Source organism: Cololabis saira, chromosome 13 (genome assembly GCF_033807715.1).
Source record: "Cololabis saira isolate AMF1-May2022 chromosome 13, fColSai1.1, whole genome shotgun sequence".
NCBI classification, from domain to species: domain Eukaryota; kingdom Metazoa; phylum Chordata; class Actinopteri; order Beloniformes; family Belonidae; genus Cololabis; species Cololabis saira.
Window position 1 is genome coordinate 11,187,961 of NC_084599.1, and position 24,203 is coordinate 11,212,163.

At 42.4% G+C, this 24,203-nt stretch overlaps 2 protein-coding genes across 3 annotated transcripts; one reads left to right on the top strand and one right to left on the bottom strand.

The window, feature by feature from the left end:
• On the bottom strand, window positions 1-3,726 carry peak3 (PEAK family member 3). Of its 2 annotated transcripts, none has more exons than XM_061737023.1 (4): window positions 3,592-3,726; window positions 3,207-3,325; window positions 1,856-2,389; window positions 1-1,254 (listed from the first exon to the last, which is right to left on the bottom strand). In XM_061737023.1, the coding sequence occupies exons 2-4, from the start codon at window positions 3,264-3,266 to the stop codon at window positions 220-222; spliced, it is 1,629 nt and encodes a 542-aa protein (XP_061593007.1). In that variant the 5' UTR covers window positions 3,267-3,325; window positions 3,592-3,726; the 3' UTR covers window positions 1-219. The 2 variants fall into 2 exon arrangements, with proteins under 2 accessions (XP_061593007.1, XP_061593006.1); XM_061737022.1 differs by having other exon boundaries at window positions 1,856-2,406.
• A 6,028-nt stretch (window positions 3,727-9,754) lies between these two features.
• org (oogenesis-related gene) lies at window positions 9,755-12,008 on the top strand. The gene is made up of 6 exons (XM_061738954.1): window positions 9,755-9,884; window positions 10,079-10,150; window positions 11,233-11,452; window positions 11,529-11,686; window positions 11,765-11,869; window positions 11,943-12,008. The coding sequence occupies exons 1-6, from the start codon at window positions 9,834-9,836 to the stop codon at window positions 12,006-12,008; spliced, it is 672 nt and encodes a 223-aa protein (XP_061594938.1). The 5' UTR covers window positions 9,755-9,833.
• Window positions 12,009-24,203: the final 12,195 nt, after the last annotated feature.

The window sequence follows — 24,203 nt, forward strand, 5'->3', positions numbered from 1 at the left end:
ATTTTATTTTCAACATCAGTTTTGAAAGTGGCTACTAGTAAGGCAGGCTAGAGAGGTATTTTAGCTCAAACTTTACAAAATCACACAATTTATTCAAGGTAAGTGTTAAGGCTGATTTATGGTTCTGCGTTACACCGACGCAGAGCCTACGGTGCGCGTCGCCGCGTACCCTACGCCGTAGGCTCTGCGTCGATCTAACGCAGAACCATAAATCAGGCTTTAGTTGCTGCTCAGAGTGTCCTCCAGCAGACCGACGGCCCTCATAATGGTTTGTGCGTCTGTAAATGCCAGATACTGCAGACACAAACAGTCCTCCCAGTCCAGAGCAGACCGGTCCAGGTTCAGCCCCCTCTCTGCCAGCTTCATCAGCAGCAGGGCGCGTTTGATTGTGAGCCAGTGACACACGGTGACCCCTGAGGGGCCCTGGGGGTCAAAGAGGGGCCCTCTGGGGCCCCAGAGGAGCACCTGAAGCACGGCCACCATACTGGACATCTGGGGCGGGTTATCCCCCTGCAGCAGAGAGGACATGAGGAGGAGCCCCCTTCTGTAGGAGGACTTGAACAAAGAGCCAAGAGGTGTCTTTTCTCCACACTGCAGGCAAAACTGAATCAAGGCTCCAATTTGTGATTTGATGGAGGTGATTGGCTGAGATTGCCGCTGCGGCACGAGCACCACGCGCGGGGAGCCGTGCCTTTTCCACAACGCCTGAATCTCCCCTTTACTCTCAGTTTGTCCCCTTTCCTTAGAGCCTCCCAAACCCTGGGAAACATCTACTTTCATCTCGTTTTCTGGCCCGTCCCGTTCCCACCAGGGCCACACCAGCAAGATCTCGCGAGACTTGAGCGCTGCCGCAGCGTCGCTGCTGTGCAGGTGCTGCGCTCCCACCAGCACCTGCAGCAGCAGGACACACACCTGTCGGTCATAATGTGAGCCCTCAGTGCGTGGCAGCGAGCTGCCTTCTTGAACAAAGTCGTCCAGAGTGGCGTGTGGGAGGTCTCGCTCAACACTCGCGCTGCATCCTCTCTGCAGGAGACTCTCCACCGTGGCCGCCTCAGTGCTGCCCCCTGCTGCTGGTTCAGAGTTACTGCAGTGTGGCTTTGGAGAACAGTAGCTGTTTGTGGAATACTGCAATGTGGTGCTGCATTTTTGTAGGTCGTTGCTGGGTTGGAAATGAGCAATAACATCTTGCACATTGACATGAGACGGCAGGTGTGCGGCGTGAGCCGAGGAAGAGTCCCCCGTCTGCTTGTGTACCTGCAGAGATAAGATAAGATAATCCTTTATTTCTCCCTCAATGGGGAAACTCACATTGTTCAGCAGCAGTACACTTAACACACACATGCAGGGGAGGGGTAAAAAAGTAAAAATAAAAAAATATATATAATTACGGAATATAGACAGTATATACAGTACATTGCATTGGAAATAAAGTAGTGGGAAAGACAAAAAACAGTGCAAAAGAAGCAGGTAGAATGTGTGTGAGGTAGACAGACAGATATTGCACATATGGTATTGCACATCTTTAACTACTGGGAGCAGGCCTGGTTGTAGAGTGTGCAAAACACAAAAGCATGTCAAACTAAACCACCTAAACTGCGTGTACTGCAGTGCTAAATGATACCAAAGAAACACAAAAGTGTCACAGCTGCATCACATGGTGGCAGGTTAAGAGGAAGTGTCTTTGGTGCCACAAGAGAGTGGAAAGTCTGCAAATGTTGATAAAGATCAATGTTGTACTAGTAAGTGCAAAATGCAAAGCACTTTCCTTTGCAGGTTGAGTATAACGCTGAAAATCATAATAGTGCTTTATTGTTTTTTAAATGTTCTTCATAAGTAAAATATATGTAATGTTTACCTTTAAGCCAAGCACCCTCTTTGGGAACTCTGGGCTGTAGATGCTGTAGTAAATGTTGTCTCCAATCTGCTTTGGCTTGCTCCTCTCACACAGCAGGAAGTCCTGCGGCTGATATGAGGTGAAACCCCTCCCTGTGGCCTCTCCCTGTCGCAGGCTCCGGACCTCCACACTCCGGGCCATGCTTCTGAGTAACAGCAGGAGGCGATGCTGAATCTCCTGAGAAACAACCTGCCGGTCTTCAATGTTACTAAAGATGGAGGGCAGATGATCATCTGGGGTGTCAAAGGACAGCTGGGAGAGGGACGGCAAGGGGACAGGACTCCCTCTAGGTGATCTGATATCTTCTGCCTCCTCTTGGAAAAAAGTGTCCGGTATCCCCGTCATCATGTACAGGGGGTTTTCAAAGTGTGTTTCCCGTGGAAAAGGGGAAGTTGCAGGAGAGGGTGAAGACATTTCGGTGACAGGAAAGGAGATGGAGCGATTCAGTTTCTTCTTTGGCACAGGTGGCGGGGTGGTCTCGGAGAAAGCTCTCCCCTGTTGTTTGGACAGATCTGAGAGAGATTTCTTTTAGAGTTCAACAGCAAGCAGATATGAAAAGTTTGAACTCAGTCACTGTGACACAAAGTTTCTTGAAAAGTTGAGTCATCCACAAAAGACCAGAAACGTTGTGCAATGCTTAACGAAATGTGTTAGAACATCTCAGAACTACATTTTTCAGAATAAAAGGATCATCCAACTGACTGACTGCAACAACATGACATGAATGGCTAATAATTTGAGAATAATCGGTGTACATTATCAAGGACTTCAGTGAATCACTAATGTGGAAAGTCCTCATCAGATCTGCCATAATTGATCTTAGCTGCTAAACACTGTTTTTAAAACACAGAGGTGAGCAATACAGTCGGAAATGTGCCTTAAATTCAAAAAGAGTAGATTTTTCACTAAATAATTGTATTTCTCTGTTTGAACACGTTCTGCTGTGTGCTCTCTTTTAAACTTTTAAACAGGTTTCAATGAATTGCCAGTCTCTTAACAGTAACAGAAGGCGTTATCTTCCAAATCACAAACATTTATTAGACTTAATTTTCTGCAAGTCATTGTTGAAACATCACTAGGATTTTACTGAAGGTAAAGGTTTCTGAGTGTTCCTTCCTGTTTGCAGTTCTCACGAACTGAAAGTCGAAGTGAGAAGGATAAACCACACGTCATACAATGTTGTGTATCCTTCTTCACTTTGTCAGGAACAGCAGCTTCTGAAGTAAACTATCAATGGCATGTTAATTTATGCTTAATTAAGAATTGAAAGTGCTGTTCTGGACTTGGATCTACCCTGTGACCCTGTACCTACCGTGATGATGGTGAATGGGGCACTGGGCTGCATGGCAGTCAGCGTACTCTTGGAAGACATCGTTGCATGTGTGGTTTTGATGCTGGAGGATAACAGAGTCGGAGTCCACACTGGAAAACCTGCACAATGCATAAAATAGCAGAACTCTTTTCCTTTAAACCATTAACTTTTGTTCTCTGCATGATCTGCTCCTCCATTGTTGTTTTTCTCAGCAAAATGTATGCAAAACCTTATTTTTTGCATTTATGAGCATGTGCTGTACGTTACTAAAACAAAATTGAATGAAAATTTGAATTGTTCTTAATAACTTAAATTGGATGCAATGAATAGCCAGTAAGAGACTTGTTCATAATATTTTTCATACAGTAAGTTTTACTGGTCTTACCTGCGCTGTTTGACTGGCAGTGCTGGTGGCTGTTCCTCCACTCTGCTATCAGAAGCAGACGCCATCAGGAGTCTGCAGAGCTTCAACACCTAACCTTTGCCTCCACGTCTCACACACTTCACCACCGTCAATGAACATACAGCATATGAGGCTTATGTGGCTGACTACGAGTATCTCTGAGATACTTCCTGTGTGTTTCAGTCACTCCCACCTGTCGCTTTTGCTCTTCCTCTTCCTCCAGTTGTATTGTTGCATATTTTACACTGAATCTTTATGATGTTCTCAGGTAACATTTTTCTCTCACAGTTTCTGTCTGGGCTTGAGGTTGGCACCGGAAAAGTTGTGTCTGTTGCTGTGAGAAAATGTTCTCTCTTAACTAACCTCAGCGTGGCAGAATGAGGAAGTAGACCAACAGCAGAGCCCCTTTAGTTCACACTCATTTCACTGTTTCACCCTCAGTTAATATGCATTCCCCTGGGTGTCTTCAACATCAAGTTTTTGCACGGGATGATTCAATTTGAGCTTTTATAAGGCTTCCAAGGCTTGCATATGCAAAAACAGATTTTACACACACACACACACACACACACACACACACACACACACACACACACACACACACACACACACACACACACACACACACACTAGTCACGTCAGAATGTACAGTCTCTAATTTCTAGGGTTTTATGTACAAGTCAGAAAAACATGATCAGGTCTTATAACTAATTTACTATAGCCACCGGATGGACAACAATTCATGATGTAATACATTGTGTCCTTATCTATTTATTTCACAAAAAGTACTTGTGTGTGAAACAGCATACTGTACATTACACCCTTTTCTTGATAAATTCATCATCATTCATTCAAAATAGTTCCCAATAGTTGGAGGAGTCAATACTACCAGGTTCATGCCAAGGTCACAATTTACAATTCTCAGAGAAATTACAAAAATAACCCAAGAGATACGCCTCACTCAGGCCCTACACGCCTCAGTCAGGATGTACAACTATCAAGTTCAAGACTGTCCATTTGGAGCCAGCCCCCAGCGGTCAGTCGAGGAACTGCAATTTCCCTTACTTCTGTGATCACATGAGACTTGTAAGAGCACACATTTTCTTACAATTCCACCACTGATCTATCGAGAATAACGTGTGTGAAAATAATAACGAGTTTGATGAACAGATGACTGAAAAAACAAGAAAAACATAACCATAAGGATCCTGGAGAGTGTGAAGTTTGATAATTATTGAGCACAACAAACCTCATCATACATTTGCATATATATATGTTTTGGACGTAATTTATGAGCGAATTTTGACAAAATTAAACTTGAACTGAAATATGCATTCAAAGCCGTAGTGATCAGATCTGTTTGCACAAGTTGGTAAACAGACATTTATTTAGTCCCACGTATTAGAGTCATGTTGGGCTGTTTCTTGCAGAGTCTGATTGACTTTATTTAAATATAGATTGTTGAGCTAATGTAGAGCTTTGAAAGGCCTTCTGCAAAATATAATGAAGCCGGCACATTTTTTTCAGGATTTTGTCAGATACCAGCACACTGAAAATAAAAAAACAACAGCGAAGTGAGACAGCTCTCCATACTGACTCACAAATACTGTAGAAGTGTCTGCTATCCAGTAATTTGCTCAACATACTCATTTGATGTTGAGACTTTTAGGGGGATGTTGATTTCATCTTGTGGAAATTGTCCAGGCTGTAGTTTATGGAGCTCTTGAACCAAGTTGTTATATAATCAGCTGCATTTCCTATTTGTCTGCATCTGAATATATTATAAAGCTCATTGTGCATTCTCAGAATTACAACCTATTATTTGTCCTGCATCCATCAGGTCATCTTAAAGGCTTTGGAGGGACTGAATTTAATTAAAACTGAAAACCTTAAAGCCTTAAAGCATCAATGGGACATCTCTTACGTCATGCACACAAGCAAACAACAAGATGCAAGATTATAAATTTAGATTAATCTATAAATGCGTTCAAGTTCTCAGCCTCTGCTTGGGGCCAAGCCCTCTGTGTCATAATGATAGTATTTACCCACTACATTTCAGTGTGTGGGTGAGTTAAGGACATCAGCTTCAAGGACGACCAACAATAAGGGCTCCTCCGCTGAACCTTTTCATATGCTAAAAAGCATATCTGGTTTCTGTGGACACAGCAAGCTTACTGTAGAGACTACATACATATAGTTAACAAAGATGTGTAAAGAGGAGGACAGCGTTAAAGGGATGGAAAGTTGAAATAAACAAATTTTTTATATAATCATAATAATATTCCAAAGCAGTTTATTTCATAAAGATTTATGGCAGATTTATAACATATTTGTGAATGAATGAATGAATGCATAATTTAAACAGAATAATACAGTTCTCCTTTAGGTTAACAATTTGGGCTAACAGGGTTACATAAAATGCTTCTTTATAAGGTGATAGAAACGCTGTTTAAGCTTATCTGGATGCCTTGGTGTAGAAGAGGACGGTGCTGAAGCTGAGATGGATGTTTGAGGCTCCCTCTTCGTTAAGCTTCCCTTTGACTGTGGCTCAGATGAGACTTTGCCTATCTTCTTGTTAGCTCCTGAAAGGTCAGAGGTGTCTCCTTTTACAGCTTCTTTGTTTGTCCCTGCAGCTTCTCCGAGAGGGCGTGAGGTCTTGCTGCTGTTGAGACGGCGTGGCCCAGCTTGGCAGAGCAGCGCCTCCTCGCTCGCCATCTGGGGGCTCTGACTTAAGGTGACGAAGCCATACGGGGTGGTGACTTTTGGGAGGTGTGGCAGGGACAGGGCGGCTCTACTTTCGGGGTCCAGACAATGTTGGGTATCTTTGCAGAAGTGGGGATAGTGGTTCTTCCTCTCAAGGTGAGATCTCCTCTTGTTTAAAGGGTCTGAAACACTCCGCTCAGCCCTGCGATCTGACACACTCACACTGGAGCAGGAGGATGATGAAGATGATGCGATGATGGTGCAAGGTGAAGAGGAGGAAGACTCTGGCTCTGTCCCAGAACTCCTGAATTCTTCTTCTGACTGATCTCTTCCAAGTGATCGAGGGCTGGTCTGCACACACAGACTTGGTATGGTGAACTGCGGGATGCTGTCAGGTGTCAGAATATTTGGAAATATGGTCTCATGGCTTGTCTGCGAGTCTGTAGAACACCCAGACGATCTTGTGCTGCTGGTCGCCCACAAGAAGGCCCTGATTCCTGCACTGCTGTGCCTGCGGGCTGCAGAGAAGTCTGCTGAAGCTTTAGTTCCACTACAGACGGCCCCGTTGCTGAACGTTCTTGTGACCGGAGACTTTTCCATTTTTAATTGTCTTCCATTCTCCATCGCTGGCTTTCTTGTTGTTTGGCAGGAGAAGAAGGGTGACTAGCAGCTTTTATAGTTTTCTACATGCCACATATCGTCATCTTTCTAATACAACAAAGGATACGGAAGTGTGACGCTTTTAGCGGCCGGAAATGGTTACCAATTAGAGAGCTTGTCCGGGATGGAAGAATAATGAAGGACCTCTCTTAAAGCTCTTCATATGCAAAGGAACAGCCAGAGCATCAGTAGCATCTCCCTGCCTCTCCACGTCTGTGCTGACAAGACAAGCACTCTGATGTAACAGCTGAACTTGGTTTTAAGAGGAAACCATTTAACTTCTTATGACTATCTAATATTTTTTTTAATTAAACATTTGACTTTCAGACTGATCTTTCATGTGCATTGTGGATGTCAAAGCTGCCTTAGTAGAATAGTGATCGGATGTCTCTAGATTTTCCTTTTGCTGTTCACAGCTTTTACAGTAAATACTTGACTCGTGACTCATCCACTCTCCATCCTTTGTTCTCCAGACATACCTTTGCTCCGCAAAGCCAAAAACTTCTGCTTTCAGTACTGCTGGTTACGATTTCTCCTTTCTGCTACAAGCAGTGTACTTAACACATGTTGTTGCTGTCATGCACTTCAACTTGTCTTCCACCATTTCTGTTATTGCAATCTGTAAATAAAATCATAAACTGAAACAGACTCCAACCTGAAAACATTTTACTTTCTTCTTTCCTATGTGCTTGAGTTACTTCAATATTCAAACTGATAGCCAGCTAGTTAGAAAGGCTACACAGCTAGAATCTTTTGGGGTAATGTTTGAGGAGTCAATGTATTGAAAAATCCATCATTTCGATTTTAACATGGAATGGTACGGTGACTTTGGACAAACCATAGTCCCTAATGTACTTATTTAGGTCCTTTACACTTTGATAAAACCTATTTGATGGCTCCAATCTCTTGTGGTCATGAATTTAACAAATGGTGGTCATCTTAAGTCCCAACTGAGTCATGGTTGCACCTAAAACTGATCTAACCTGTTATTAGATATTATAATTCAGCTCAAAAAAGAGCAAACAAGACACTTTAATTTTGCTTCAAGACATTTATCAAATTTATATCAGATAACATACACAAAACCTGCTGATTTCTGTTTTAGTTTTAGATAAAAAAGTAGTCCACTTGCCTTTCAGGGGCAAACATATCCAATATATATATTTTGTATTTACAGTCGGGAGAACAAGTATTTTATACACTGCCGATTTTACGGGTTTTCCCACTTGAAAAGCATGTAGAAGTCTGTAATTTTTATCATAGGAACTCTTCAACTGTGAGTGATGGAATCTAAAAAAAAAATCCAGAAAATCACATTGTATGATTTTTAAGTAATTAATTTGCATTTTATTGCCTATGTATGTTGCCTATGTATGTGTATATATTGTATATTTTATATGCATCTAAACTAAGAAAACAGATGAAAATGCCCCAACAGATATTCTATTTTCATGTCATAAATATGAAACTGAATCAATTTAATCTGTAGGATGTTGACGTCATCTTTCAAATACAACAACCTAAATAATAAAAACTTGTTATTTAGTTCATAGTTCCTCCTCTCCCTCTGATACTTTCAATTGCACTTCTCTTTCTGTAGGTGGTTTTTGATACTGGGCGCCAGGAGACTTTTACTTCTTCATAAGATTCATAATTCTGAGTAATTTACCTTGTAGGCAGACTTGGTTGTTCAATTTCTTTTCCTGTTAACAGAGGTTTAAATGCAGCGGATCGGCTGTCCTCTGCACGTCCATCTGTCTTGTTGTACTTGGTAATGTCCACTAGATGTCGCCATATATCAACGACTTTACCCCCATTGAAAGGATCAAGCCATCAGATATCTGCATTTCTCTCTTTTTTTTTTGTTGAAACAGCTTCTCCCTATGTATTTATTTATTTCATTTCTAATTTTCTGTTTCTTTAATATATTTAATTTAAATACGGAAGCTTATTTCTGGAGACCAGTCTATGGCATAGATAGGTACCTGTCAAGTCAGATTATAAGACAGGTTTACGAGAAATGTAAAACCAATTACAAACTACAATTATGTGCTCAGAATCTGATCGGCTGACCTTTGTTGACACTGAAATGCTGTGGATATTCCTGTGTATGTAACTCCTATATCAGAGCCTCAATGAAAACACAAAGGGGAATTAAAGCACACTTATTTATTTCAAATATTTTGAATTTAATTCAATTTAATTTATATAGGGTCTATTACAACAGAAGTTGTCTCTAGACGCTTTTCAGAGACCCAGAACATGACATGAACATGACCCCCAATTACATAAACATAACATAAACAATGGCAGGTAAAAAACTCCCCTAGTGGGAGAAAAACCTTGAGCCAAACAGTGGCAAGGAAAAACTTCCCTTTAGAAGGGAATTTACACGAAGTCTTCGCTTTTTTGCCAGAAATGCCTCCTCTCTGGTTACATCCACCCATCTCTCTTAATTGTTTTTCCGAGTTTGCTCCACTAACCTCGCGAGAACTGCCACCCAGGGTACAGCAGGGGGCAGTTCTCGCGAGGCTAGTGACAATTCAGTTTTGTTTAAAAATTATTATATTATAAAACGCGAAATTTAGGGGAAAATACTAATAGAGGGGGAAAATACGGTAGTTTCCCGGCCAAAACGGGAGACTTGACAGGCATGGTCTATGGCAGGACCGCCACTTTTACTTGATACACGTTAATTGGCAGGTTGGACATTAATTGCGCCAGGTGCGGTAGTGTCCTCTGATTGGCTGCACGGCCGCGCCCGCAGGATACATTACAGGCAGGAAAGCCTCCACATCTTGTACTTCCTCATCTTCTCCTCTCGCACGGCCCATTAGGACCAGGTTCAGGCCCGCGGCACCATGACTTGTGAAGTCCGGACAGACGTAATGGAGCAGGAGCAAACCGCAGAGGTGACGGTGGTCGGAGAGTTTGTGTGTAAAGTCTGAATTATGGTTCTGCGTTAAATCGACGCAGAGCCTACGGGCGCGCGTCGCCGCGTACCCTACGCCGTAGGCTGTAACGCGGACCCATAAATCAGCCTTAACGCTTCGTCTCTCCTTTGGTCGTTCACAGTTTTGTATTTTTTTTTTCTCTGTATCTGTAGGAGGGAGTTGTCAGCAGAGGCGGTGTGCTTCACTCCATGCTGCGTGGCCTCTACTGGCCTTTTGGCCTCGTGGTGCGTGTGTGACCTTATTTCATCTGAAACATCTGCGTGTTTTTTCTGGTGCACCATAAGAAAACCAGTGAACAGAATCAAAGTTATTGCAAGCTTTATTATATCATGCACAATGTTTTCTAGCCCGAGGTACACTTTTCACAAACTACAAAGGCAGAGAGAAATGCACACTCTTACTCTTCATTGTCTTCACCTAACGAAGAGTAAATATCTGCCTAGTCATAAAACAGGAGGTGACCCTGCAAATGGAGAAAAACCACCAGTGTAGAATCTTATAGAAAAAACCTTTTGTGCAATTTCATAAAATCCTACCTCGTGTCAGTGGCGTCAATTCAGTGGAAGCTAAGGTATGGCAAGGTTACAAGTCACATAACTTAACTAGAGTGTCAATCAACACGCCCATCAAATACTCATCACAGAAGTCTGCTATGGAGCTTATCTGTGTGGTCAAGAAAATTGGAACTTTTTCAAATGCAGTCTCGCTCACTGCAAAAACTCAAAATATTACCAGGAATATTTGTCTTATTTCTAGTTAAAATGTCTCATTTTTAGTCAAATCTCATTACACTTAAAACAAGAGTCATCACCAGAAAAATAACTTGTTATTTGACTATTTTAACCTGTTTCAAGTAAATTTTCACTTGAAATAAGTAGAAAAATCTGCCAGTGGAACAAGATTTATCTTCTCATTACAAGCAAAACAATCTTGTTCCACTGGCAGGTTTTTCTACTTATTTTAAGTGAAAATCTACTTGAAACAGGTGAAAATAGTTGTTTTTGAATCTTGTCTTAAATGTAATGAGATTTTTTTTTTTGACTAAAAATTTGACATTTTAACTAGAAATAAGACAAATATTCTTGTTAAGATTTTGAGTTTTTGCAGTGTAAAATAACTAGTGAAATCAATCATGTTCTGATTTGCATTTGTAGTTATTCTATATAGAATAATCAATACAAATAGACAGTAATTCCATAAATGTATTTAAAAAAACATTTACATTTTCCCTTGAAGCCAAGGTGTGGCGGCTGCCATACCTTGCCATACCCAATTGACGCCCCTGCCTCGTGTCTCATCCTTGCAGGTACGGGCCTACCGCGGGGTTTGGTGGCTGTTGGGCTTCCGGCAGCCCCAGGAGCGAGTCCTCGCCGGCTGTGAGGTTTCCAGTCCCGCACGCCACAACCTCACCGGGAGGAAGCGCCTGCACTGGGCCACCCGGCTGCTGCTGTCCGTGCTGCCCCGCTGGGGGCAGGCCGCCCTGGGCTACCCGGTGTCGAGCAGCATTGGGCGCTCCGTGTCCCCAGGTATGGTTGTGTGTGTTAAGGTCTTGCTGTTGTTGCCATGATGGCTTGTAATGTTTCTCGACATGAAATCTAACAGAAATCAGGGTGAGTCCGACTAAACCATGTGGAAAGGGCAACAAGCGAAAACAGGATGACTTGGAGGAAGAGGATGAGGAAGAGCATCAGACGTGGGTGGAGGCCCTTACTCAGGAGCTTGGTGACGACGAAGGCCCAGAGGAAGATCCTGACTATGAGGTTGGTACATGTCTAGACAGAAGTGCAGCTCTAAACTACGTCCTCTGTGTAACTCCTACTTCTCGTCTACTTTCCCAGCCCAGTACTGTGGAGACGGAGAGTGAAGAATATGCTTCTCACAACAACACAGAAAGTGATCTGGAGGTTTCAGGGGAGAGTGTTGTCATTCAGGATGTGGAAACGGTGCGCTCGGTGGGAGCAGAATTCACTCATGGTATCTAAATGATACTAACTTGACTGTCTTTGTGTTTTATAGGATCCTGCTACTCAATCCACTCTGGTTAACACTAACCCTGCTGTTAACACTAACCCTGCTGTTTAATCTGTCATATTGACACATGTGTGTGCTTTGGATTTTTGTATATTGTTATATATTTGATAATTCAATAAAACGTTCATTGCCTTGCCACTAGATGGCAGTTTCTACTCATTCTCAAGTGCTGACTTTTACTAGTTCAAATGGGGTTTAATTGTAACTTGAGCTGTTTAATCGTGACTGTCTAATACACGGGGGTGGGGGGGGGACTGGTTGTGCTTTTAATTGGTAGTGAACTAATTAGCAAATGTTCCTGTAGTGGCCAAGCTGAAAGCAACCTTGGTTTGAGGAGCTGCTTTTGCTGAAAGCGCCAGTAATGTGCAGCATTTGCTTAATACAAACTGAAGATTGGCTCATGAGTTTTTGGGCTTTCATAATCTTGTGGTACTTTGTACATCTTGCCACCACATCTTCCAAACGCCAGGCCTGAAGTGTGCCTAGTTTTTGGGGGACAAGTGCATCTTGTCTAGTGTCTCATTGCAACACTAAAGGTATAGTCTGTAATGTTGGCGAGCTAGCAAGATTTGATAGTGGCCCCTCCCCGTCAGTCCTCCGTCCAAAGCCACGCCTCCACAAACTTTGGGGAATGCGCATTTGCAGGAGTCGAGTTTTCCAGGACATTTTGGACAGCACATTTCCAACAAAACTACCCCATGTCTCATTCACCTGTAAGCGAGGCCGGTTTTAGGGGGGGGGGGGCAGTGGTGGGCTGTGCCCACCCAAAGTTATGGGGATCCTTTTATTGTATAAATATAAAATATCAGTCTGTACCGTTTCTGATTGGGTGGGCACTGCGCATCATTTTTAGACACAATGAACGCATACTGCAAAAGTTGTCTCGGCGGAGGGACCGACGTCTCAGCAAAATGAGCACAACACAAGTGTTCAGAACACACTGAAGGCTGATTTATGGTTCCGTGTTACACCAACGCAGAATGGTGCGAGTCGCCACGTACCCTACGGCATAGCCGTGGCTCCAGAGCCTGCACGGCACCGCAGCGCATCACCACCCGCCCCAGTGCTCTCCGCCCTCGCCGGGATGGAGATGCCTCCATCCCCACGGTCTGTGGCGGACAACCTGCGCCGCAGAATCACACTTTGGCTTTCTTTTTTTAGCTGGGCGAGCCGTTACATTCGACGTGACGAGTGCGCGCATGGGACAGAGGGGGGCGTGGGCGCGACTTAAAATGAAGGAATGTGATTGGTTCTTCCCCCCTGCCAATCCTCGTTCTCTGACCAATCCGTGCTACTCGGTGTGCAAAAAACAGATTGGTCAGAGTTTTTACAGGATTAAAGCTGTCAGAGAGGTTGGATTTTTTTTTCTATCATTTTTCTGAAAACTATTCACTGGCTACTCAGGATGGAAGGACCATTTCACCCAGTATAACAAATGTTTTTGAATACGATTACAGACTATACCTTTAATGTGTGGTTTGAGATTTTTAAAGTGAAATGTGGATCCTATCCAATGGACAAGTGTTTTGAGGTGACATGCACTTAAAGTGAAACTAAAGGTGTACCAGTTGGACAACTCCCCCCATAATTGTGCTCATGTCGTATTATCTGGATCTTATTCTGCAAATGCCATTTTTGACTTGAACACTACAATCGGTAACTGATTAAACAGGTGTTTCAAAAGTTTTGAGTTCATCCAACCAGATGTGAAATACTCACATTGGCTCTCTCTTCCAGGTGCGGCGTTACATGTGGTCCCCTAATGTCAGAGGCTAATTTCCTACGGCCCAGTTGCCCCTCTTCAGTCCATCCATGGCTATAAGAGTGAGCTATAGTTGAGTGGGCGTCCGGATGCTGTTAAGAGCTTTGCCAATCTCAAACTGGACTGGACCAGTACTTGCATCTGTTCTGCAATCAACGCCTGCACTCCCACATAATGGATGAGAAGGACATATTGTGATGGGTGAGTTTTATTATTTTTTTTCTCGTTCGAGTCTGGCTTCTGCCTCAAGCTGCTTTACACGCTTGAATGTAAATGAGGTGGGTGGAGGTGATGGGGGAGCTCCCTTTGCTTTCTGCAGAAAAGGTTACTTTATTAGTCACAAAGAACCCTTACACCAAGTAAATGGTCAGTTTTCTCTTTTCTTAACTGGGAGGATAAAAATACTAGAAACCTATTTGAATACATTTTCAGAGGTAGACCCGTACTAAAAGTAAGGATATCTCTGCATCTGATTTTTATTTTATTTTTTGTAAGTGGATGACAGTGGCTTACCCCTGTAAAACGGTATATGGCTGCTTGTTGCTAATGAAACTTGTGCCTGTCATCACAAGCTTATTCTCGGCAATAAACTGAGTCTATAGAAATAGATAACCTTGTAGTAAATGTTTCAATAGAACGGCTTGGTTCAGGTTTCAAGGGCTAATGGATGTGTGCTGTCTGATTTCTATTTTTCTCTGTACTGCAGTTAAGATTAAGATCATTCAAAATTAGTGCATCTTGGATGATGATTTCATGTGTCAGTTATGACAAGAGTTATCATCTTGGGAACATCTTGGGAACGATAAATGCAAAGAATTAAAAATGTATCAACAATATCAGCCTTATTGAATTTGGCTGTACAGTTATTGTTCTGTAAGGAAATGTATCCATACTTCCTTTTCCATGCTCAGTTGAAGGTGAATAGTGGTTTGGTTAACATCAATGTCCAACTGCCTCCAGATAATTCCTGGAAATAGTTGAGCTTGTTTTGATGCTGAACTCTGACTTCCTCTTATTTTTCTTTCCTTCTGAGAGATATTTTTCACTTTCGGGTGCAAAGCAGCCTTCCTGAGAGTGCTCTTGTATCAATTAAACGCTTGACGTGTGTATTTGCGGGTAAGGGCAGCTGCAGTGAGAGCTTGATACAGAAGAGGAACTGATGGTCTCTGGGGGGTCTCTCGGCTGTCTGAACATTTGAAGGGTAGCACGCTCAGCAGAAGCAGCTGTAAAGAGCATCAGCCTCCATCTCTTGTGTTTGTAGCCAGCTGGAGACCCTCTTTTAAATCTGTGAGCCTGTGTCTTTCCCTTTCAACTGCAAGGTGAAAACAAAGTGTGCTGAGGAGACTGTTTCCAAATGTGCTTTGGAACGAAGGCTTTTCGTATCACGCAACAAATGATGGCGACGATCTTGTTCTATAACGGCTAGCTGGTGCCGGGGGATTTGTTGAGGTGATCAGTTTAGATGCAGAGTGGTTATGTTGCAGGCAGAAAGCACTTTCATGGGATGACATAGGTTCATTCTTTTTTTTTTTTCCTCCCTCTCTCTTGCTGCCACCTGATTCATGCGAGCGACTGTAATGTTGATGCAGCACAGATGGTTATAAAACCTCCCTCACATACACACAGGAAGCCAGAGGCAGAGCACTGCAGATCCACAACTAGGACCGGGTGTCATTGGTTTATTGTCACCTCAAATAAAAGACGGCAGGTGCCGGCTGCTCTCGGGGCCCCAGGTCCGACCTGCAGGCAGTACATGTGCCGCTCTACAATGTGACGCTGTGATGTCAAGCAGTGAAGCAGCTCAAACTCACTCCCCTGGCTCTTAGTTTTCCAAAGCAGTCTATTTGCACGGCTTTGCCGTGGTCATGTAGCAGGATTCATTTTACCTCCAGCCTAATGACCAGCTGTCCCTGTAGATTTCAAGATCATCCATCACCTTCAGACAAGTGGAGCAGGAAAGGTGGCATGAAAAATTAAGCAGATTGACAAAGTTTTGTCCTCGTCGGGCCTTTAAAAAAAAGAAAAAAGAAAAAAACTTTTATGACTCTTAGCTGCAGAATTTTTTGTAAAGATCATGTTGATGTAACTGCTGTTGAGGGAGCACAGGGAAGATGAGCAGCTGCAACCACAGGGCGCTGTCCCTCAAGATCATGTCAAGATTTTCAGCGCAACAGAATCGAGTAAATTTGCTGTAAAAATAATATTACATGGCAGCATTGTCATGTCCTTACTGCTGCTTTTATCCTAGTCTCATGCGATAATCTGATGCCCTGCACTGTCATAGGCCAGCTTACGCTTGAACTCTGAAAGGGGTACCGGGCAGCATCAAATCACTTAACCGCCCTGATCTGGATGAGTGTGCTCCTTGATCAATCCAACAGAATATAAAGGCTTGGGTGGGGGTGAGTCAAAGTGTGTGATGTTAGCTCTTGGTCATGGCAGCGAGGAAATCTTTTCACAAATTTAAAATGCTTCTCTGAGTTGCACCGATGAGACGTGCAACAACTGGTGAAGCCCTGGCAGAGAGAGATGGTGTCAGTCCAGGAGTTCAGGTTGACAGCTTTAAATCTTAATTCACAAGCAGAAGCTGCGGCGCAGATTTTTTCTCTGACCTCCGACTGTTTATTAAAGTCAATTTGTTCACACCAGCTTGAGGAGTCCTAACGCTTTTTGCAGACACCTGGATCTGAATAGTTCAGATCTCATGATGCAAACTCCTGAGCTGCCTGCTGTGAAGATCTAAAATATGGTTTGTTCAAAGAAGGACCTTATGCTCTGTTTAAATGTGTTCAGAATCTGGTATATTTATTAAAACTGCAATGTTTCTGTTGGGGAAAAAAAGGATCAGTACAAAATCCTAAAAAACCAGAGCACCTCTTGCCTAAACAAGGATTTGGATGACTTTAATTTCCAAATGCGATCATGTTTTCAGGCGTGGGCTTCCACTTTAGTAAATGTTCAGGATAAACTTTTTGCCACCAGGCACTGAGACAGCAGCTGTCTCAGTAGACAAACCGCAATAAAAGTGCTGGGTTTTGTGCTTCAGCTGGATGGATAGAAATATTTTTGGCATCTGATGCAAGCCTGCGACTTAAAAAAACAAATGGGATAAAAATGTCAACATAAATGCACACTACACACTTTCCTGCAGCATATTAGCCCAGCTCACAACTGTTGCTCCCTCACTAAAGGCAGATGAATCAAGTCGGACGACTCGCGCTCACCGCTGGCGTCTTCATCATGAATACTGAGCAGCACTATAAGCTGCTTTGCTTGAAAACATCTGCCAGACGGTGGAAATGTAAAACACTGTGCATTTGAATTTATATTAAATTTTCTGGACATCAGAGACTTTATTTCATGGTGTGTATTTCTGCCTTACACTTTTTTCTCTCCGCTCTTGTTCTACTTTAAAGAAATGCATTAAAAAGTTTGGGGTCATTTAAACGGATTTACACAAAAGGTCACGAGTGAGAGGAAGAAAGTCTGTGAAAGTCAAACTGTCTTGAGCAGTATAAAATGTTCTGATTCAGCTTCTCAAACTGTACTGACAGTAGGAACACCTCCTGAATAAAAAATGCTTTTGAAGCTGCAGCAGAGGCTGTGCTTCTGCATGTCCTCCAGCGTTTACATTTTCATTCCTCAGCAGCTTTTGAGCACAAACAATCCCCTCACCTGCTTGTGCTGAGGAACCCGCTGTACTTGGAGTAGTCTTTAGTTTAAATCCAGACATTCAACTGTATCTTTTACTATTTCAAGGGGGAAGGCAAAGCCAATGTGGATCAATATGGTTGTTTTTTATTTTATGATACTGATGGTAAAGTGCTACCTGGATGGAGAATAGGCAGAGAGATTTATTTTCCTCAGAGGACACTTTGCCTTGCAGCTAGTTGACCACAGTTATGGCTTTTTCTGGTTACAGTTACAGACAAATGGGATAATATTCCTCAAATGATGATGAGAGGCAGCAGTTTTCTCGGACACTTTTCCTGTTTACATACTGAGTAAACAGATGAGAGCACCCTTGACTTAGGGCTTCAATGACAGATGTGGAAAAAAAATAGGAAGGCTTGTGCATGGATGAACGTTACCAGGAGTGAGGCGTTGTTAATTGTACAGCGTTTTCACAGCCTAGACCAGGGGTCGGCAACCCAAAATGTTGAAAGAGCCATATTGGACCAAAAACACAAAAAACAAATATGTCTGGAGCCGCAAAAAATTAAAAGTCTTGTATGTATAAGCCTTAGAATGAAGGCAACACATGCTGCATGTTTCTATATTAGTTAGAACTGGGGGAAGGTTTTTTTTTCATTATGCACTTCGAGAAAAAAGTCGAAATGTCGAGAAAAAAAGTCGAAATGTCGAGATTAATGTTGAAGTTCAATTTCGAGAAAAAAGTCAAAATATCGAGAAAAAACTCAAAATGTCGAGGAAATAGTAAAAATTTCGTGAAAAAAGTCGAAATGTCGAGAAAAAAGTTGAAATGTCGAGATTAAAAAAGGAAAAGGGAAGAAAAAAAGAGAAAAAAGGAAAAAAGAAAAGAAAAAAATGAAAATAAGAAGGAAAAAAAAGAAAAGAGAAAAAAAAGAAGAATTAAAGCTGCAAGCAGCGATGAACGGGCCCTCGCACTCACGGCCACCGCCCCCCATAAGCATATCAGAAATGACACCACCCACGACTTCCTAAGTTAAACCATTCAAAAGTTATAGCAGAAAAAAGGGACAACCAATCAGAAGAAGGGGCGGGGCTAGTTCACGCCAATGAAGGTCAAGGACTCCATACAGAATCTGATGACACCACCCACGACTCTCTATGTCAAACCATTCAAAAGTTATAGCAAAAAATCGGGACAACCAATCAGAAGAAGGGGCGGGGCTAATTTTCACCAATTATGGTCAAGGACTCAATACCGAGTCCCATGACACCACCCACGACTCTCTATGTCAAACCATTCAAAAGTTATGGCAGAGAAAAGTATTCTAGGGGGCGCTGTTGAGCCGTTAGGCCACGCCCATTAATGCAAACCATGAAATATCAAATTTATCGCCAGGCCTGGTTTGGTGCAAAATTTGGTGACTTTTGGAGAACTACCAAATATGGACCAATCACATGAAGGGGGGGCACGCTTTTTGGCGTCTAGCGTCGCCACGGTAACACTTTTGAAAGAGAAAAGTAATGCGCGTAGTTGCAAGATGAAGACGCACATTTTGATGTATAACACACCTGGGTGCACGTTACGGTTTGGGCCGTATTAATTGCCGAAAGAATGGCATAAATTGCGCCAAAATTACACAATTAATTCAAAATGGCTGACTTCCTGTTCGGTTTTGGCCATGGCGCCAAGAGACTTTTCTTTTAGTTGTGACATGATACAGGTGTGTACCGATTTTCGTGCATGTACGTCAAACCGTATTGTGGGGCTTGAGGCACAAAGTTTTCCGGGGGGCGCTGTTGAGCCATTTTGCCACGCTCATTAATACAAACCATGAAATATCAGATTTATCGCCAGGCCTGCCTTGCATGCAAAATTTGGTGACTTTTGGGGAACTATCAAATATGGACCAATCAGATGAAGGGGGGGCACGCTTTTTGGCGTCTAGCGTCGCCACGGTAACACTTTTGAAAGAGAAAAGTAATGCGTGTAGTCGCAGGATGGAGACGCACATTTTGATGTATAACACATCTGGGTTCACGATACGGTTCGGGCCGTATTAATTCTCGAAGGAATGGCTCATATTGCTCCAAAATTACGCGATTAATTCAGAATGTTCAAAATGGCCGACTTCCTGTTCGGTTTCGGCCATGGTGCCAAGAGACTTTTCTTTAAGTTGCGACATGATACAGGTGTGTACCGATTTTCGTTCATGTACGTCAAACCGTATTATGGGGCTTGAGGCGCAAAGTTTTTTCTGTCTGAACCAACCAGATGAAGGGTGGGCGCGCTTTTTGGCGTCTAGCGTCGCCACGGTAACGCTTTTGAAAGAGAAAAGTAATGCGTGTTGTTGCAGGATGGAGACGCACATTTTGATGTATAACACACTTGGGGGCACGTTACGGTTCAGGCCGTATTAACTGCCGAAGGAATGGCATAAATTGCGCCAAAGTGACACGATTCATTCAAAATGGCCGACATCCTGTTCGGTTTCGGCCATGTCGCCAAGAGACTTTTCTTTAAGTTGTGTACGGATACAGGTGTGTAGCGATTTTCGTGCATGTATGTCAAACCGTATTGTGGGGCTTGAGGCACAAAGTTTTCCGGGGGGCGCTGTTGAGCCATTTTGCCACGCCCATTAATGTAAACCATTAAATATCAAATTTTTTGCCAGGCCTGACTTGCATGCAAAATTTGGTGACTTTTTGGGGACGTTTAGGGGGGCAAAAAGGCCCTCCTTTCGTCAGAAGAAAGAAAGAAAAAAAATTCCTACAGATACAATAGGGCCTTCGCACTGAAGGTGCTCGGGCCCTAATAAAAGGAAAAAAAGGTCAAACATTTTTGAAAAAGCTCCAGGAGCCACTAGGGCGGCGCTAAAGAGCCGCATGCGGCTCTAGAGCCGCGGGTTGCCGACCCCTGGCCTAGACAAAGGGTTGGAGTCCTCGTCGAGATCCACGTTGGCTAGATATAACAAACTCAGACTGCAACAAGGACACTCCCAAACCATTCCTGAACCATTCTCATGCTTCACAGTGACAGATTACTGCAGCTTTCATGATGAGTGGAAACACAACAGTTTAAAATGAAGGTCTACTTCCATTAGGCTCTGTTCCAGTCCTCCTCAGTCTGGTGTTGATGCTCCTTGGCCCACTTCAGTTTCATTTTTTTTCTCCTCTGACTGGGACAGTGGTTTCTTTTAAGTATCCTTGCTACTTGGTGCCGTCTAGACACAGTTGATGCTGAAGTTTATCTGTTCAAATCAGGAAGAAGGGTGTTTGTCATGTGCATTAGACACACAAAGAAACACATGCTCTGCAGGGACAGCTATCTCAAGCCCTCAAGCAGGGCAGGTGAGAGCGGCCTCCAGCGCGGTGCTGCAGAGCGAGTGCCTCTGCACATACTGATAGGCTTTTCTTTGGTTGTTGCTGTGCACGTGTGTCCCTCTGGTGTCAAAACAACTAACTTTTCTGTGTCTGAGCAGAGCCTTTCCTGTTTCTCTGTTTCCAATCTAGCATGGAAGTTAAACATTTTAAATGATTTGATTGTCCTTACAAATATCTTTTACAATATTCAAGTATTCCACCTAAATTATGCAATTCTGGAGAAACCTTGGAATTAAACAGCCTCAGCTAGGGCTGGGCGATATGGACCAAAAGTCATATCTTGATATTTTCTAGCTGAATGGCGATACTCGATATATATCGATATTTTAGCATAGCATCTCTGTTAGCTTCATTTTTTTCTGAGGCAAACCCTTAAAAAAACAGTCAGTTTTAATACAAAGCCTCGTGCCAAATGTCACACAGGTACCTTTATTAACAGAGGTCTGCACAATATCAAAATGTATAAAACACATGAAATAAAAATAAACTGCCTGCATATATAGAATAAAAATGCTTCTTGAATAAAATAAAACAAATATCCTTTTCCTGCATAACAATTAAATTAAAATACACTGTGTAATTAATACAATGTAGACAGTAACAGGCAGACTTTTCCACTGAGGTTGACAGTTGTGCAAATAACAAAACATTTTTGCAAATCTCAATGAAAACATTCAAGTCATTTTGACACAAAATAAGCTATATCAAAATCATTACATTTTTTTTTAAAATCGATATAAATGATATTGTCTCATACCATATCGCGTTTGAAAATATATCGATATATATTAAAATCTCGATATATCGCCCAGCCCTAGCCTCAGCTGTAACAACCATGTCTTTCTATCTGCTTCCTACCAGTTAAATGTTTAAAACTGTTTGGCTTAAGCATCTTTTTTTTTAAATAAATGTTACAGATTTAAGTGCAGAGCTGCTTTAATTTATATGATGTTTGGACTTTAATTCATCACACAGCAGAGTGTTTCAGGCTGTCGACAGCTTGAGATTCTCCCTAATGCCCCCTGACTATGCTGTTCTCACTGAATACAGTCAGTGGCACCAACGAGACTAATGCATTCCCACTGGCAGCTCTTTAATTAACCCATATTTTTCCAATGTTTATTTTCTTTTGTGAAGAAACTACTTCTGCTGAGACATTGGAGCTTATGTTGATGCTAGCTGGAGAAGTAGGGCAATTAATAAAAAAAGGGTAGTGTAGCTGTGACGGTAAAAACATCTGTTGGGGGAGGCTGAAACAGACTCCATGATGGTTTTATTTTAGGGTTATGACAAACTATTTGTTCTGCAGTTAGATGAGTTAGTGTATGTTGGGGAGATTACTTGAGATGTCTTCTAAATGTCAAGCCGGTCCTGGAGGGCTTTTCTCTGTGTTTCAGTCTGCTGTTGTGCTTGTAATTACGTGTTTTTCCTACAGCTTTTCGTGGTTCTGGGCTTTGTGAGAAAGTGCCAAACACAGCATAGTGAGAGTATGGAGTATGCAGGATGAATCCTAACTTTCCCTTTAGCTACGGGGAGATCTAACACTTCATGTATGCGCACACACACACACACACACACACACACACACACACACACACACACACACACACACACACACACACACACACACACACACACACACACACACACACACACACACACACACACACACACACACACACACACACACACACACACACACACACACACGCACACACACTGGCAGTCAAGTCCTAAACCTGTATCTTTTGACGTAGCCACTGGCACCAATGAGATTTGTCATCTTTTCAGACAGAATTACCACAGCTCTCGTTGAGTTTGTGTGTATTTAAACACAAACACACACACATTCAGGTTGCTAGCTGCCTTCAGTACCACAATTCAGCACATTCATTAAATAGTAATCAAATGGGCAGAGCTGAGTTTTGGGATAATTTGGCTTCTTAAGTTCAGTCAGATGAACAAAACACTTTTGTTTGTTCTTGTTTACTGGTATTTATGCTCTGTTAATGCATCCATCCTCCCTGACAGCAGCAAGCACCTTTGAGTAGGGCTGGGGATCAATTCAAATGTCAAGAATCGATTCGATTCCGATTCTTAAGATTCAGAATTGATTATCAAGATTTGATTCGATTCGATTCCGATATTGATTTGGGTTAGTGCTATTAAAACAGTTTTTTGAGCTGTTGCATGAATTATATGACTGTAGTTATGCAACATATTAATACTAGTATTATATTATATTGAGATTCAACAGCAAGTATTGCAGCTAATGATGCTGTAAGGACCAATCAGCTCCCAGAATGCTGATAGAACTGCTTTCAGAAACATCGTGTGGGTCAGAATTACCAAACAGATCCAGGGAGGAAACAGAGACGCATGAAATCGGTTTTATTTTTTCCCACATTCCGTTTTTATTTGTTCCATTTTCGGTATATTTTGGTTTTTAATTTTTGAGCATTTGGTTTTTAGCATTTTTTGCAAATGTAACCCCAAGACAGTATATAAAGTAATGAAATATAGACAATTTATGCAATTATAACACTTTAATGTTTTCATACCTTTAAACATATTTAAAGGCAAAAACATGGCACCAGTTATTCTCGTGTCCAACAAAACATTACTTTTTTGGGGATAAACAAAAAAATAACCAACAGTTGTAATGTAATGATGAAAAAAAAACAAATACATAAATAAATAAAAGAAAAAAAAATCGATCTTTAGACATATGAATCGATTTTTAGGAATTCATATGAGAATCGATTTAGAATTGGGAAATCGATTTTTTCAACACAGGCCTACCTTTGAGGGAATCAAATGAGGAAGTAGTGCCTTATAGCTGTAACCCAGTGGTTATTGGAGCCTAAAGAGCAGTAGCGTACAGAAAATAACATGCTCTTTTTTTTGTGTGACTTATTTCTCATGGATCTCTACCATCTGGAGACCCCAGCATTTAATAGGTTTTCATTTCACCTCACCTTGGCTGTGTGCCTACCAGTTATGGGCAGCATATAGTTTATAGCTTCGATCCCTGCAAGAGTTTTTCTGCTGTGAGATTGATTGAGCGGCGGTTGGCTATGAAGAGCAACAGCTTGTTTGGCCTCTTCATTGCCTGCACCCACACTGATGGACTTTACAAGAAGGTTGTCATTGCTAATGCTGTGTTTAGCAATTGAGCTTGAGTTTTGTGTGCGTGGGTGCGGCCGTGTGCATGGGAACGAGGACGGGAGCGAGGTACAATAAAAGGTTTAGGCCTCCAATCTGAACTGACACTTTAAGGACACTTTTGAAATGTGGCCTGTAAACATGGAAGGCTGCACCGATGGAGAGAGCCGGCACAGTAACTTTTACAACAGAGACGGAACCTGGCAACTGCAGATGTGCTGTTGTGCTCTGTCCTCCTAACATAACATTAAAAGTAGGGCTGGGCGATTTTGGACAAAAATAAA

Coding starts and splice junctions, on each gene's coding strand:
- peak3 (XM_061737022.1), bottom strand. CDS start 3,656: ATGGCGTCTGCTTCTGATAGCAGAGTGGAGGAACAGCCACCAGCACTG. Junction 3,326..3,591: donor CTGCCAGTCAAACAGCGCAG/GTAAGACCAGTA, acceptor TGCATTGTGCAG/GTTTTCCAGTGTGGACTCCG. Junction 1,255..1,855: donor AGAGGGTGCTTGGCTTAAAG/GTAAACATTACA, acceptor TTATCTCTGCAG/GTACACAAGCAGACGGGGGA.
- org (XM_061738954.1), top strand. CDS start 9,834: ATGACTTGTGAAGTCCGGACAGACGTAATGGAGCAGGAGCAAACCGCA. Junction 11,453..11,528: donor TGGGCGCTCCGTGTCCCCAG/GTATGGTTGTGT, acceptor GAAATCTAACAG/AAATCAGGGTGAGTCCGACT. Junction 11,687..11,764: donor AGGAAGATCCTGACTATGAG/GTTGGTACATGT, acceptor CTACTTTCCCAG/CCCAGTACTGTGGAGACGGA.